Consider the following 17,147-nt stretch of genomic DNA (forward strand, 5'->3'; position numbering starts at 1 on the left):
GTCTCTAGGTCCCTGGTCACCTCCGGGGGCCCTGGCTGAACTGTATAGATTTTACCATCTGTCTACCCTCAGTTAAGCTACCGTTGTACGTAACTTGGTGTCAGAGTCTTTATTGCCCCTGTGCCTAGCCCAGGATCCAGCGGTATACCTTTCGGTGGTATCAAGGATAAACCACACCTTGGCGCCACGAATACTAGGGGTTAATTCCATCTGCCTCTAGGGTAACAACATCTGCCCTCGTCACACCCCGTTACCCTAGTAGTATGCTGAGTTACATAGTGAAAGGATCATCAAGATTTACATCATGTGGTTGTCTCCGGACCCGCCGGTTTCGAAGGGTTGTGCCGTAATGGACCTCAGGCTCGGGGACTTCCCTCCGATATTTATTCTCTTCTTCTACGTCCCCCTAATTCTGACCCTCCTCGGCATCGCTACATGTGTCGTAGGTAGGAGGTACCACACCCTAAATCCTACTGTCCCTCTCCAGTGCTGGCGCTGTGGAGTGGGTTTAGGCTCGGTTTATCATATTTTTTTGGCCCTGCCCCCTTATAGTGGAATATTGGCGTATGGTACAACGTTTGCTCTGATGTCTTGGGTATCTCGGTCCCCTTAGACCCTCTTCACTATCTCTGAACCTGTCTCATAGAGCTTTAAAGGGGTACTCCACTGCCACAGCGTCCGGAACATTTTGTTCCGAACGCTGGGTGCAGTCAGTGAGGGTCGTGACGTCATGCACGCGCCCCCTAGTGACGTCACGCCATGCCCCCTCGATGCAAGTCTACGAGAGGGGGCGTGGCTAAAGTCTGTAGGACTTCTGTGTTTTGTCTTTTTAGTGTCTGGTGGGGCTTAGATGCTCCTAGTTTTCACCACCCTGAGGGTTGGCGTGCTTATCTTTTTATTTTCCTGTTTTTAAAGTTCCCACTTCTTCAGTGGTCCCTCAACATACGATGGTAATCCGTTCCAAATGGACCATCGTTTGTTGAAACCATCGCATGTTGAGGGATCCGTGTAATGTAAAGTATAGGACAGTGGTCTTCAACCTGCGGACCTCCAGATGTTGCAAAACTACAACACCCAGCATGCCCGGACAGGCGTTGGCTGTCCGGGCATGCTGGGTGTTGTAGTTTTGCAACATCTGGAGGTCCGCAGGTTGAAGACCACTGGTATTGGAGGTTATACTTGCGTGTCCCCACCGCTCCGACCGTCACCGCTGCCCTCGATGTTGCCGTCCATCGCTGTCGTCGCGTCCCCGGGGTGTCCCGACGCTCCAGTAAGGCCTCTGCTTCCCCGGTATCCTCGCTCTCCGTCGCCGCCATCACGTCGCTACGCACGCCGCTCCTATTGGATGACGGGACGGCGTGCGCAGCGACGTGATGACGACGATGGAGAGCGCCGACCATGCAGGGGACCCCGAAGAGGACACACCGGAGCCCCGAGGACAGGTAAGTGATCGTCAGCGGACCACACGGGGCACCGTAAACTGCTATCCGGTGGTAGCTGAAGCAGTCTGCGCTGCCGGATAGCCGTTTATGCGATGGCCCCGACATACAAAAGCATCATATGTTGATGCTGCCTCTGAGAGGCCATCGCATGTTGAAATTATCGTATGCCGGGGCCATCGTAGGTCGGGGGGTCACTGTATTGATACTCAGTAATTTACTCTCTCGCCTATTAATGTCATTTGCCGACTGTATGGGGTTGCTGATCTCATCTGTTTTCATTTGTGATTTACGCTTTTTCCTTTTTGTTGTAATTTTTGTTTATCATATGAAAAAAAAAGGGGTACTCCTGTTCTAAGACATCTTATCCCCTTTCCAAAGGATAGGGGATAAAATGTCTGACCGCGGGGGTCCCGCCGCTGGGACTCCCGCAATCTTGCTTTCGGCACCCACCTCTTTGAGCTGCACGTCGCGCTGCCAGCTCACAAACTACCGGGTGCCGACCACGGGGCCGGAGTATCGTGATGTAATGACTCCGCCCCCGTGTGATGTCACCCCCCGCTATGCAAGTCTATGGGAGGGGGCGTGACGGCCGTCACGCCCCCTCCCATAGACTTGCATAGCGGGGGCGGGGCGTGAAGTCACACGGGGACGGAGTCATTACATCACGATACTCCGGCCCCGTGGTCGGCACCCGGCAGTTTGTGAGCTGGCAGCGCAACGTGCAGCTCAAAGAGGTGGGTGCCGAATGCAAGATTGCGCGGGTCCCCAGCGGCGGGACCCCCGCGGTCAGACATCTAATCTGCTATCCTTTGGATAGGGGATAAGATGTCTTAGGGCCGGAGTACCCCTTTAATGTCATTTGCCGACTGTAACGCTCAGTACTGATATAACCTGCGGACGGTCACTCTTGGTCACCCTACTGTCCCCCGCTCAGATAAAATAATTCCAGGAATGTTTGTCGGATGTGTCATTCCCCATCATTGTATCATCTGGTCATTATAATGAGCCGCCGGAGCTGTTAATTAATGGCAGTGATGATGATGATGATGATGATGCGGCTGCTGCGGCGCCTCCCTTTGTTGGTCGATCTCATTAATTTTGCTCCTGTAACTAGGTGAAGCTTTGTGCATCTCCTGAGGAACCAAAACGCTATTTATTCAATGCGAGCAACTGGCGCCGCTGTGTGTCTGCGCTAATCAAAGCCTCATCCTCAATTACTGAAGGTTTTTATAGGTTTTTCTTATGATTTTATTTTGTTTTAAACTTATTGTTTTTTCTTTGTTTTCTTTTCAGGCGCAGAAATTAAAATCTAATAACTCTGTGGACTCTCAGCTGTGCCTGGCGGAGGTAAGAACCAATCAGGCTTCACCCCCAATATAAGGGACAGGTCTTCACTGTACATAGTCCATCTGTGGTGTTACATAGGACTGCAGGTCACATCTACTACATTATCTGTACTCAGAGAGTGATCACTGTGTTATCTGTGGTGTTACATAGGACTGCAGGTCACATCTATACATTATCTGTACTCAGAGAGTTATCACTGTGTTATCTGTGGTGTTACATAGGACTGCAGGTCACATCTATACATTATCTGTACTCAGAGAGTTATCACTGTTATCTGTGGTGTTACATAGGACTGCAGGTCACATCTATACATTATCTGTACTCAGAGAGTTATCACTGTGTTATCTGTGGTGTTACATAGGACTGCAGGTCACATCTACTACATTATCTGTACTCAGAGAGTGATCACTGTGTTATCTGTGGTGTTACATAGGACTGCAGGTCACATCTATACATTATCTGTACTCAGAGAGTTATCACTGTTATCTGTGGTGTTACATAGGACTGCAGGTCACATCTATACATTATCTGTACTCAGAGAGTTATCACTGTTATCTGTAGTGTTACATAGGACTGCAGGTCACATCTACTACATTATCTGTACTCAGAGAGTTATCACTGTGTTATCTGTAGTGTTACATAGGACTGCAGGTCACATCTATACATTATCTGTACTCAGAGAGTTATCACTGTGTTATCTGTGGTGTTACATAGGACTGCAGGTCACATCTATACATTATCTGTACTCAGAGAGTTATCACTGTTATCTGTAGTGTTACATAGGCGGCAGGTCACATCTACTACATTATCTGTACTCAGAGAGTTATCACTGTTATCTGTGGTGTTACATAGGACTGCAGGTCACATCTACTACATTATCTGTACTCAGAGAGTTATCACTGTTATCTGTGGTGTTACATAGGACTGCAGGTCACATCTACTACATTATCTGTACTCAGAGAGTTATCACTGTTATCTGTGGTGTTACATAGGACTGCAGGTAACATCTACTACATTATCTGTACTCAGAGAGTTATCACTGTTATCTGTGGTGTTACATAGGACTGCAGGACACATCTACTACATTATCTGTACTCAGAGAGTTATCACTGTGTTATCTGTGGTGTTACATAGGACTGCAGGTCACATCTATACATTATCTGTACTCAGAGAGTTATCACTGTGTTATCTGTGGTGTTACATAGGACTGCAGGTAACATCTACTACATTATCTGTACTCAGAGAGTTATCACTGTTATCTGTGGTGTTACATAGGACTGCAGGTTACATCTACTACATTATCTGTACTCAGAGAGTTATCACTGTTATCTGTGGTGTTACATAGGACTGCAGGTCACATCTACTACATTATCTGTACTCAGAGAGTTATCACTGTGTTATCTGTGGTGTTACATAGGACTGCAGGTCACATCTACTACATTATCTGTACTCAGAGAGTTATCACTGTGTTATCTGTGGTGTTACATAGGACTGCAGGTCACATCTATACATTATCTGTACTCAGAGAGTTATCACTGTGTTATCTATGGTGTTACATAGGACTGCAGGTCACATCTACTACATTATCTGTACTCAGAGAGTTATCACTGTGTTATCTGTGGTGTTACATAGGACTGCAGGTCACATCTATACATTATCTGTACTCAGAGAGTAATCACTGTGTTATCTGTGGTGTTACATAGGACTGCAGGTCACATCTATACATTATCTGTACTCAGAGAGTTATCACTGTGTTATCTGTGGTGTTACATAGGACTGCAGGTCATTCTGAGAACTAAACATCCTGCACTGATACATTGTGATAAACTATGAAGAGATCTGTAACATTGTATCACACTCTTTGTTGTTCGCATGAATAGGCAAGTACAGGTGTTGTGTACTAAGAAAAATCGAAGACACTGTTTCCCAACCAGAGCGCCTCCAGCTGTTGCAAAACTACAACTCTCAGCATGCCCGGACAGCCGTTGGCTGTCCGGGCATGCTGGGAGTTGTAGTCTTGCAACAGCTGGAGACATCCTGGTTGGGAAACAGTGTACCAAGACTTTATATATGACTGTACCGGCCCTTCATATTGACCCCTGACCCCCATCTTTGTCTCTTTTAGCAGTCGCTCGGAAAAGACAACATCGTGGAAAGATCTTCCAGCGGCCACATCTCCGGCAACGGCGCGTCCAGCCCGTCATCCAGCGCGCGCACCATCCTCCTCCTGCTGAGCACAACGCACTCTCTGCTCCTCGCCTCCGCCCTGCTGACGTTATAGCCGCTTCTCATGGGACCCGTTCAAGTAAAAAAATAAAAATAAACAAATCTCTATATAAAGTCTATATTACATATGAAGAATATTATTCACTTTCCTACCTTCTCCATCATCTGAATTTGTCGCCGCTCCGGAACAAGAAAGAAAGAATGAAGTGGAGAGGAAATAAAAGCAAACACTTTTTTGTGGTGTATCCTCGGGGGCGGAGCTATGGGATTCCCGCCATATGACAATCTGATCACCCACCCCCTAGGTTCTGGGGAATGTTTCGTGTTCTAAGAAGAGTTTGTACATTTGGTTATCCATAATATTTTTATTATTATTATTTTTTTTTTTTATGTATATTTATGGCATTTTTTTTTATATCATTTTCTTTTCTTTTTCTCAATTTTTTCTTTTTGTTTTTACTTCATCCAAAGTAGCGAGGCCAAATGTAAATACCTTGTGGGCTACGGCACAGGGATCCGGGGGCTACGAAAGTGTCTCCCCCTCGGTTCAGAGTGGTGGTCTTCGACTTGTGGCTTGCAAAACAACAACTCCCATCATGTCCTCTCCAGCTATTAGGAAACTACAACCCCCAGCATACCTGGACTGACTATAAACAAAACTGACTACTAAAAAAACATACATAGAAAGCTGGATACAACTGCACAGAGCATACACTATAATCCGCACCATACTGCAAAAGTCATCAATCTATAAAACAGCGTTTACCAAGCAGGATCCCTCCAGCTGTGGCAAAACTACAACTCCCAGCATGCTGGGAGTTGTAGTTTTGTAGCAGCTGGTGGCACACTGGTTTGGAAAAACTTCTCTAGACAAGCACCCTTATTCTCAGGCCTCTCCAGCTCTTGCAAAACTACAACTCCCAGCATGCCCGGACAGCCGAAGGCTGTCCGGGCATGCTGGGAGTTGTAGTTTTTCGACCAATGGAGGCACACTGGTTGGGAAATGCTGCTCTAGACAAGCGTTTCCCAACCTCTGGCCTTTCCAGCTCTTGCAAAACTACAATTCCCAGCATGCCCTGACAGCCTTCGGCTGCCAGGGCATGCTGGGAGTTGTAGTTTGTGAAACAGGTTTGCCTTTTCTTATCCTTTTAGATATGCTATGACATGTAGATGCTGGAACGGGCACACTTCGATATGAGCAGGTGATGGCAGAGATGTAGGGGGTGCCTCTAGCTTTTGCATAACTACAACTCCCAGCATGCCCGTGCAATGTCCATCAAGAATTAAATACTTCAGTTGGCGGTGCCCGGTTGGCACCCGGTGGGCAGTGAAGGACTCTCTTAATTTTGCTGTCTTGATTTGTCTCCATTACGAGAAGAAGAAAGGGCATCTTCTTCGTGGAGAAACATGACTGTGCGCGCCTCCTGGTTCCTCCTCGCCACCTGCCGCTCGGCGCCATATGTCCTACAACGCCAAGATCTGGAGATAACCGCATGAGGCGTCCGCCGGGGCCCCGAGACTTCACAGTGCAAACCATTTAATGCAAAGATTTTTTATTTTTTTATTTTTTTTTTACGTTTCGCCTCGGTGTTTTTTAATTGCAGCTCATGAATATTCATAGCTCGGCCGCCCCGTCTGAAAAAAAAAAGTAAACGGACTCGCTGTGATGGAGGGGGGAAAAAAAACGGCGCCGCCGGCTTAATTGCTGTTACAGTTAATTGAAAACAACTTGTGTACACATGAAACAGAAACACGAAGCGCATTCGCCCTTAATGAAGCGCCGGCACCTAATCCTGCGAGGACCGGATTAATCCCGTGCTGGGTAGAAGGGAGGAATGTTGGCACAAGAGACATTGGATCTGGACGCAACATAATGCAGTCGGCGCGCGGCATCTGTTCCTGTTACGCCGCGGACGCTGACGGCGCTCTCCTGGGGGGCGGACTGAAGGATTTGCAGGGGGGGGGGGGGGGGGGGGGATGTCCAGCTTCATCGCTTTCATGTGAGATAAGACAGAGATACATTTCTAAACACAAGTAATGGAGAAGTAAAGTTTCTGCCCCCCCCCCCCCCCCCCCTCTGGCGACACCGCGGGGCAGAGCGCGGAAACACGCAGAGCGGTATTTCGTGCAGCGTATATCTATGTGACCATGAATAACTTGCACAATATGGCAGGTGATGGACTGGTTCACCTGGATCTGTTACCCATGTGACTTCATGTGAATAAAATGTACGCAATGCGCGCAAAAAGGGGGTGGAGTCTGTCGTATGCATATATGTAAATGAACAAACTGATACCTATGTTGCAATATGGCGACGTCCCTTTAGAGAAGAAACGGATGTTGTATCAGATTAAAGAAAAAAAAAAACAAGGTTATAATATAGTGCTAACTATGGCGCTTCGTGACGATACCGCGCCGGGTCAGATGGCGCCACCTAGCGACACTTGGGGTCATTATGGAGCATGTGACCTGTGTCTGTAGGGGGAGAGGCTTCCAGCATGTCCTCCCCCCCATATGTGTTGTTTAAGGGGATTCTACAAGAACCTACATATATGATGTTCTCCGCCTTGTATATAACTTAACCCTTCGTGGGAAGGAGGAATCCTGGATAGATGTGGTGGAGTGATGATGGGGGGCGCTCACTCCGCACAATCTCCAGAATCATCATTTATTTTTTCTTATTAGTGATTATTATTATTATTATGTTACTTTTAATAAAAGTGAATAAAATTCAGAGATGTAAGTTTTCTTTTATTTCATAGAGAAACACAACTAGAACTTCAAAGTCACCGGCAGCCATTGCCAGGGGGTATAATACATGGAGTTGTTGCCTTTCTTTAGGAAACCAGTAAATCTGGAGTAAAATAATATTACAGGTTATAGTCAGTAGATTCTGGAGTGTAATAATATTACAGGTTATAGTAACTAGATTCTGGAGAGTAATAATATTACAGGATATAGTCAGTAGATTCTGGAGAGTAATAATATTACAGGTTATAGTCAGTAGAGTCTGGAGAGTAATAATATTACAGGTTATCGTCAGTAGATTCTGGAAAGTAATAATATTACAGGTTATAGTCAGTAGATTCTGGAGAGTAATAATATTACAGGTTTTAGTCACTAGATTCTGGAGAGTAATAATTTAACAGGGTATAGTCAGTAGATTCTGGAGAGTAATAATATAACAGGGTATAGTCTGTAGATTCTGGAGAGTAATAATATTACAGGTTATAGTCAGGAGATTCTGGAGAATAATAATATTACTGATTGCAGTCAGATTCTGTAGTGTAATAACATTACATATTATAGTGAGTAGATTCTGGAGAGTAATAATATTACAGGTTATAGTCAGTAGATTCTGGGTAGTAAAAATATTACACATTAGAGTCAGTAGATTCTGGAAAGTAATAATCTTACAGGTTATAGTCAGTAGATTCTGTAGAGTAATAATATTATAGGTTATAGACAGTAGAGTCTGGAGAGTAATAATATTACAGGTTATGGTCAGTAGAGTCTGAAGAGTAATATTATTACAGGTTATAGTCAGTAGATTCTGGAGAGTAATAATATTACAGCTTATAGTCAGTAGATTCTGGAGAGTAATAATATTACAGGTTATAGTCAGTAGAGTCTGGAGAGTAATATTATTACAGGTTATAGTCAGTAGAGTCTGGAGTGTAATAATATTATAGGTTATAGTCAGTAGATTCTGGAGAGAAATAATATTACAGGTTATAGTCAGTAGATTCTGGAGAGTAATAATATTACAGGTTATAGTCAGGAGATTCTGGAGAGTAATAATATTACAGCTTATAGTCAGTAGATTCTGGAGAGTAATCATATTACAGGTTATAGTCAGTAGATTCTGGGGAGTAATAATATTACAGGTTATCGTCAGTAGATTCTGGAGAGAAATAATATTACAGGTTATAGTCAGTAGATTCTGGAGAGTAATAATATTACAGGTAATAGTCAATAGAGTCTGGAGAGTAATAATATTACAGGTTATAGTCAGTAGATTCTGGAGAGTAATAATATTACAGGTAATAGTCAATAGAGTCTGGAGAGTAATAATATTACAGGTTATAGTCAGTAGATTCTGGAGAGTAATAATATTACAGGTTATAGTCAGTAGATTCTGGAGTATAATAATATTACAGGTTATAGTCAGTAGATACTGGAGAGTAATAATATTACAGGTTTTAGTTGCTAGATTCTGGAGAGTAATAATTTAACAGGGTATAGTCTGTAGATTCTGGAGAGTAATATTATTACAGGTTATAGTCAGGAGATTCTGGAGAATAATAAAATTACAGGTTATAGTCAGTAGATTCTGGAGAGTAATAATATTATAGGTTATAGACAGTAGAGTCTGGAGAGTAATAATATTACAGGTTATGGTCAGTAGAGTCTGGAGAGTAATATTATTACAGGTTATAGTCAGTAGATTCTGGAGAGTATTAATACTACTGGGTTATAGTCAGTAGATTCTGGGTAGCAAAAATATTACACATTAGAGTCAGTAGATTCTGGAAAGTAATAATCTTACAGGTTATAGTCAGTAGATTCTGGAGAGGAATAATATTACAGGTTATAGTCTGTAGATTCTGGAGAGTAATAATATGACAGGTTATAGTCAATAGATTCTGGAGAGTAATAATATTACAGGATATAGTCAGTAGAGTCTGGAGGGTAATATATATTACAGGTTATAGTCAGTAGTTTTTGGAGAGTAATAATATTATAGGTTATAGACAGTAGAGTCTGAAGAGTAATAATATTACAGGTTATAGTCAGTAGAGTCTGGAGAGTAATAATATTACAGGTTATAGTCAGTAGATTCTGGGGAGTAATAATATTACATATTATAGTCAGTAGATTCTGGAAAGTAATAATCTTACAGGTTATAGTCAGTAGATTCTGGAGAGTAATATTACAGGTTATAGTCACTAGATTCTGGAGAGTAATAATATTACAGGTTATAGTCAGTAGATTCTGGAGATTAATTATATTACAGGTTATAGTCAGTAGATTCTGGAGTATAATAATATTACAGGTTATAGTCAGTAGATACTGGAGAGTAATAATATTACACGTTATAGTCAGTATATTCTGCAGAGTAATAATATTACAGGTTTTAGTCGCTAGATTCTGGAGAGTAATAATTTAACAGGGTATAGTCTGTAGATTCTGGAGCGTAATATTATTACAGGTTATAGTCAGGAGATTCTGGACAATAATAATATTACTGATTGCAGTCAGATTCTGTAGTGTAATAACATTACATATTATAGTGAGTAGATTCTGGAGAGTAATAATATAGGTTATAGACAGTAGATTCTAGAGACTAATAATATTACAGGTTATAGTCAGTAGATTCTGGAGAGTAATAATATTACAGGTTATAGTCAGTAGATTCTGGGTAGTAAAAATATTACACATTAGAGTCAGTAGATTCTGGAAAGTAATGATCTTACAGGTTATAGTCAGTAGATTCTGTAGAGTAATAATATTATAGGTTATAGACAGTAGAGTCTGGAGAGTAATAATATTATAGGTTATAGACAGTAGAGTCTGGAGAGTAATAATATTACAGGTTATGGTCAGTAGAGTCTGAAGAGTAATATTATTACAGGTTATAGTCAGTAGATTCTGGAGAGTAATAATATTACAGCTTATAGTCAGTAGATTCTGGAGAGTAATAATATTATAGGTTATAGACAGTAGAGTCTGGAGAGTAATAATATTACAGGTTATGGTCAGTAGAGTCTGAAGAGTAATATTATTACAGGTTATAGTCAGTAGATTCTGGAGAGTAATAATATTACAGCTTATAGTCAGTAGATTCTGGAGAGTAATAATATTACAGCTTATAGTCAGTAGAGTCTGGAGAGTAATATATATTACAGGTTATAGTCAGTAGAGTCTGGAGTGTAATAATATTACAGGTTATCGTCAGTAGATTCTGGAGAGAAATAATATTACAGGTCATAGTCAGTAGATTATGGAGAGTAATAATATTACAGGTAATAGTCAGTAGAGTCTGGAGAGTAATAATATTACAGGTTATAATCAGTAGATTCTGGAGAGTAATAATATTACAGGTTATAGTCAGTAGATACTGGAGAGGAATAATATTACAGGTTATAGTCAGTATATTCTGCAGAGTAATAATATTACAGGTTTTAGTTGCTAGATTCTGGAGAGTAATAATATTACAGGTTATAGTCAGGAGATTCTGGAGAATAATAATATTACTGATTGCAGTCAGATTCTGTAGTGTAATAACATTACATATTATATTGAGTAGATTCTGGAGAGTAATATTATTATAGGTTATAGACAGTAGATTCTAGAGAGTAATAATATTACAGGTTATAGTGAGTAGATTCTGGAGAGTAATAATATTACAGGTTATAGTCAGTAGATTCTGGAGAGTAATAATATTATAGGTTATAGACAGTAGAGTCTGGAGAGTAATAATATTACAGGTTATTGTCAGTAGAGTCTGGAGAGTAATATTATTACAGGTTATAGTCATTAGATTCTGGAGAGTATTAATATTACGGGTTATAGTCAGTAGATTCTGGGTAGCAAAGATATTACACATTAGAGTCAGTAGATTCTGGAAAGTAATAATCTTACAGGTTATAGTCAGTAGATTCTGGAGAGGAATAATATTACAGGTTATAGTCAGTAGATTCTGGAGAGTAATAATATTACAGGTTTTAGTCACTAGATTCTGGAGAGTAATAATTTAACAGGGTATAGTCAGTAGATTCTGGAGAGTAATAATATAACAGGGTATAGTCTGTAGATTTTGGAGAGTAATGATATTACAGGTTATAGTCAGGAGATTCTGGGTAATAAAAATATTACACATTAGAGTCAGTAGATTCTGGAAAGTAATATTCTTACAGGTTATAGTCAGTAGATTCTGGAGAGGAATAATATTACAGGTTATAGCCAGTAGATTCTGGAGAATAATAATATTACAGGTTTTAGTCACTAGATTCTGGAGAGTAAGAATTTAACAGGGTATAGTCTGTAGATTCTGGAGAGTAATGATATTACAGGTTATAGTCAGGAGATTCTGGAGAATATTAATATTACTGATTGCAGTCAGATTCTGTAGTGTAATAACATTACATATTATAGTGAGTAGATTCTGGAGAGTAATAATATTACAGGTTATAGTCAGTAGATTCTGGAGAGTAATAATATTATAGGTTATAGACAGTAGAGTCTGGAGAGTAATAATATTACAGGTTATGGTCAGTAGAGTCTGAAGAGTAATATTATTTCAGGTTATAGTCAGTAGATTCTGGAGAGTAATAATATTACAGGTTATAGTCAGTAGAGTCTGGAGAGTAATATTATTACAGGATATAGTCAGTAGAGTCTGTAGAGTAATATATATTACAGGTTATAGTCAGTAGAGTCTGGAGTGTAATAATATTACAGGTTATCGTCAGTAGATTCTGGAGAGAAATAATATTACAGGTTATAGTCAGTAGATTCTGGAGAGTAATAATATTACAGGTTATAGTCAGTAGATTCTGGAGTATAATAATATTACAGGTTATAGTCAGTAGATACTGGAGAGTAATAATATTACAGGTTATAGTCAGTATATTCTGCAGAGTAATAATATTACAGGTTTTAGTCGCTAGATTCTGGAGAGTAATAATTTAACAGGGTATAGTCTGTAGATTCTGGAGAGTAATAATATTACAGGTTATAGTCAGGAGATTCTGGAGAATAATAAAATTACTGATTGCAGTCAGATTCTGTAGTGTAATAACATTACATATTATAGTGAGTAGATTCTGGAGCGTAATAATATTATAGGTTATAGACGGTAGATTCTAGAGACTAATAATATTACAGGTTATAGTCAGTGGATTCTGGAGAGTAATAATATTATAGGTTATAGACAGTAGAGTCTGGAGAGTAATAATATTACAGGTTATGGTCAGTAGAGTCTGGAGAGTAATGTCATTACAGGTTATAGTCAGTAGATTCTGGAGAGGAATAATATTACAGGTTATAGTCAGTAGATTCTGGAGAGAAATAATATTACAGGTTTTAGTCACTAGATTCTGGAGAGTAATAATTTAACAGGGTATAGTCAGTAGATTCTGGAGAGTAATAATATTACAGGTTATAGTCAGGAGATTCTGGAGAATAATAATATTACTGATTGCTGTCAGATTCTGTAGTGTAATAACATTACATATTATAGTGAGTAGATTCTGGAGAGTAATAATATTATAGGTTATAGTGAGTAGATTCTGGAGAGTAATAATATTATAGGTTATAGTCAGTAGAGTCTGAAGAGTAATATTATTACAGGTTATAGTCAGTAGATTCTGGAGAGTAATAATATTACAGGTTATAGTCAGTAGATTCTGGAGAGTGATAATATTACAGGTTATAGTCAGTAGATTCTGGAGGGTAATAATATTACAGGTTATAGTCAGTAGATTCTGGAGAGTAATAATATTACAGGTTATAGTCAGTAGAGTCTGGAGAGTAATATATATTACAGGTTATAGTCAATAGATTCTGGAGAGTAATAATATTATAGGTTATAGTAGAGTCTGGAGAGTAATAATATTACAGGTTATAGTAGAGTCTGGAGAGTAATAATATTACAGGTTATAGTGAGTAGATTCTGGGGAGTAATAATATTACATATTATAGTCAGTAGATTCTGGAAAGTAATAATCTTACAGGTTATAGTCGATAGATTCTGGAGAGTAATAATATTACAGGTTATAGTCAGTAGATTCTTGAGAGTAATAATAATACAAGTTATAGTCAGTAGATTCTGGAGAGTAATAATATTACAGGTTATAGTTAGTAGATTCTGGAGAGTAATAATATTACAGGTTATAGTCAGTAGATTCTGGAGAGTAATACTATTATAGGTTATAGTCAGTAGAGTCTGGAGAGTAATAATATTACAGATTATAGTCAGTAGATTCTGGAAAGTAATAATCTTACAGGTTATAGTCAGTAGATTCTGGAGAGTAATAATATTACAGGTTTTAGTCACTAGATTCTGGAGAGTAATAATTTAACAGGGTATAGTCTGTAGATTCTGGAGAGTAATAATATTACAGGTTATAGTCAGTTTATTCTGGAGAGTAATAATATAACAGGGTATAGTCTGTAGATTCTGGAGAGTAATAATATTACAGGTTATAGTCAGGAGATTATAGAGAATATTAATATTACTGATTGTAGTCAGATTCTGTAGTGTAAAAACATTACATATTATAGTGAGTAGATTCTGGAGAGTAATAATATTATAGGTTATAGTCAGTAGAGTCTGGAGAGTAATAATCTTACAGGTTATAGTCAGTAGAGTAAGGAGAGTAATAATATTACAGGTTATAGTCACTAGATTCTGGAGACTAATAATATTACAGGTTATAGTCAGTAGATTCTGGGGAGTAATAATATTACATATTATAGTCAGCAGATTCTGGAAAGTAATAATCTTACAGGTTATAGTCAGTAGAGTCTGGAGAGTAATAATATTACAGGTTATAGTCAGTAGAGTCTGGAGAGTAATAATATTACAGGTTATAGTCAGTAGATTCCGGAGAGTAATAATATTACAGGTTATAGTCAGTAGATTCTGGAGAGCAATAATATAGACAGTAGATTCTGGAGAGTAATAATATTACAGGTTATAATCAGTAGATTCTGGAGAATAATAATATTACAGGTTATTGTCAGTAGATCCTGGAGTGTAATAATATTACAGGTTATAGTCAGTAGATTCTGGAGAGCAATAATATAGACAGTAGATTCTGGATGGTAATAATATTACAGGTTATTGTCAGTAGATCCTGAAGGGTAATAATATTACAGATTATAGTCAGTAGATTCTGGAGAGTAATAACATTACAGTTTATAGTCAGTAGATACTGGATACTAATAATATTACAGGTTATAGTCAGTAGATTCTGGGGAGTAATAATTTTACATATTATAGTCAGTAGATTCTGGAAAGTAATAATATTACAGGTTATAGTCAGTAGAGTCTGGAGAGTAATAATATTACAGGTCATAGTCAGTAGAGTCTGGAGAGTAATAATATTACAGGTTATAGTCAGTAGATTCTGGAGAGTAATAATATTACAGTTTATAGTCAGTAGATTCTGGAGACTAATAATATTACAGGTTATAGTCAGTAGATTCTGGGGAGTAATAATTTTACATATTATAGTCAGTAGATTCTGGAAAGTAATAATATTACAGGTTATATTCAGTAGATTCTGGAGAGTAATAATATTACACGTTATAGTCAGTAGATTCTGGAGAGTAATAATATTACAGGTTATAGTCAGTAGATTCTGGAGAATGATAATATTACAGGTTATAGTCTGTAGATTCTGGAGAGTAATAATATTACAGGTTATAGTCAATAGATTCTGGAGAGTAATAATATTACAGGTTATAGTCAGTAGAGTCTGGAGAGTAATAATATTACAGGTTATAGTCAGTAGTTTTTGGAGATTAATAATATTATAGGTTATAGACAGTAGAGTCTGAAGAGTAATAATATTACAGGTTATAGTCAGTAGAGTCTGGAGAGTAATAATATTACAGGTTATAGTCAGTAGATTCTGGGGAGTAATAATATTACATATTATAGTCAGTAGATTCTGGAAAGTAATAATCTTACAGGTTATAGTCAGTAGATTCTGGAGAGTAATATTACAGGTTATAGTCACTAGATTCTGGAGAGTAATAATATTACAGGTTATAGTCAGTAGATTCTGGAGATTAATTATATTACAGGTTATAGTCAGTAGATTCCGGAGAGTAATAATATTACAGGTTATAGTCAGTAGAGTCAGGAGAGCAATAATATTACAAGTTATAGTCACTAGATTCCGGAGACTAATAATATTACAGGTTATAGTCAGTAGATTCTGGGGAGTAATAATATTACATATTATAGTCAGTAGATTCTGGAGAGTAATAATCTTACAGGTTATAGTCAGTAGATTCTGGAGAGTAATAATATTACAGTTATAGTCAGTAGAATCTAGAGTATAATAATATTACAGGTTATAGTCAGTAGATTCTGGAAAGTAATAATATTACAGGTTATCGTCAGTAGAATCTGGAGAGTAATAATATAACAGGGTATAGTCTGTTAATTCTGGAGAGTAATAATATTACAGGTTATAGTCAGGAGATTCTGGAGAATAATAATATTACTGATTGTAGTCAGATACTGTAGTGTAATAACATTACATATTATAGTTAGTAGATTATTGAGAGTAATAATATTATAGGTTATAGTCAGTAGATTCCGGAGAGTAATAATATTACAGGATATAGTCAGTAGATTCTGGAGAGCAATAATATAGACAGTAGATTCTGGAGAGTAATAATATTACAGGTTATTGTCAGTAGATCCTGGAGAGTAATAATATTACAGGTTATAGTCAGTAGCTTCTGGAGAGTAATAATATTACAGTTTATAGTCAGTAGATTCTGGAGACTAATAATATTACAGGTTATAGTCAGTAGATTCTGGAGAGTAATAATATTACAGGTTATAGTCAGTTGATTTTGGAGAGTAAAAATATTATAGGTTATAGACAGTAGAGTCTGGGGAGTAATAATATTACAGGTTATAGTCAGTAGATTCCGGAGAGTAATAATATTACAGGTTATAGTCAGTAGATTCTGGAGAGCAATAATATAGACAGTAGATTCTGGAGAGTAATAATATTACAGGTTATTGTCAGTAGATCCTGGAGAGTAATAATATTATAGGTTATAGAAAGTAGATTCTGGAGGATAATAATATTACAGGTTGTAGTAAGTAGAGTTTGGAGAGTAATAATATTATAGGTTATAGTCAGTAGATTCTTGAGAGTAATAATATTACAAGTTATAGTCAGGAGATTCTGGAGAGTAATAATATTACAGGTTATAGTCAGTAGATTCTGGAGAATAATAATATTACTGATTGCAGTCAGATTCTGTAGTGTAATAACATTACATATTATAGTGAGTAGATTCTGGACAGTAATAATATTACAGTTTATAGTCAGTAGATTCCGGAGAGTAATAATATTACAGGTTATAGTCAGTAGA

General features: G+C 38.3%; 2 protein-coding genes across 8 annotated transcripts in view; one reads left to right on the forward strand and one right to left on the reverse strand.

Moving 5' to 3' along the window:
• LOC130281634 (alpha-2-macroglobulin-like protein 1) overlaps nt 1-17,147 on the reverse strand; it is a 371,222-nt gene that overhangs the window by 145,085 nt on the left and 208,990 nt on the right. The window lies entirely within an intron of this gene.
• LOC130281635 (GDNF family receptor alpha-1-like) lies at nt 2,736-7,749 on the forward strand (the record flags this gene model as incomplete). The annotated part of the gene is given in 2 exon segments (XM_056529072.1): nt 2,736-2,789; nt 4,915-7,749. Coding segments are annotated over 2 exon segments (210 nt in total), but the record flags the coding sequence as incomplete, so codon positions are not given.

This window comes from Hyla sarda, chromosome 7 (genome assembly GCF_029499605.1).
Source record: "Hyla sarda isolate aHylSar1 chromosome 7, aHylSar1.hap1, whole genome shotgun sequence".
Lineage (NCBI taxonomy): Eukaryota > Metazoa > Chordata > Amphibia > Anura > Hylidae > Hyla > Hyla sarda.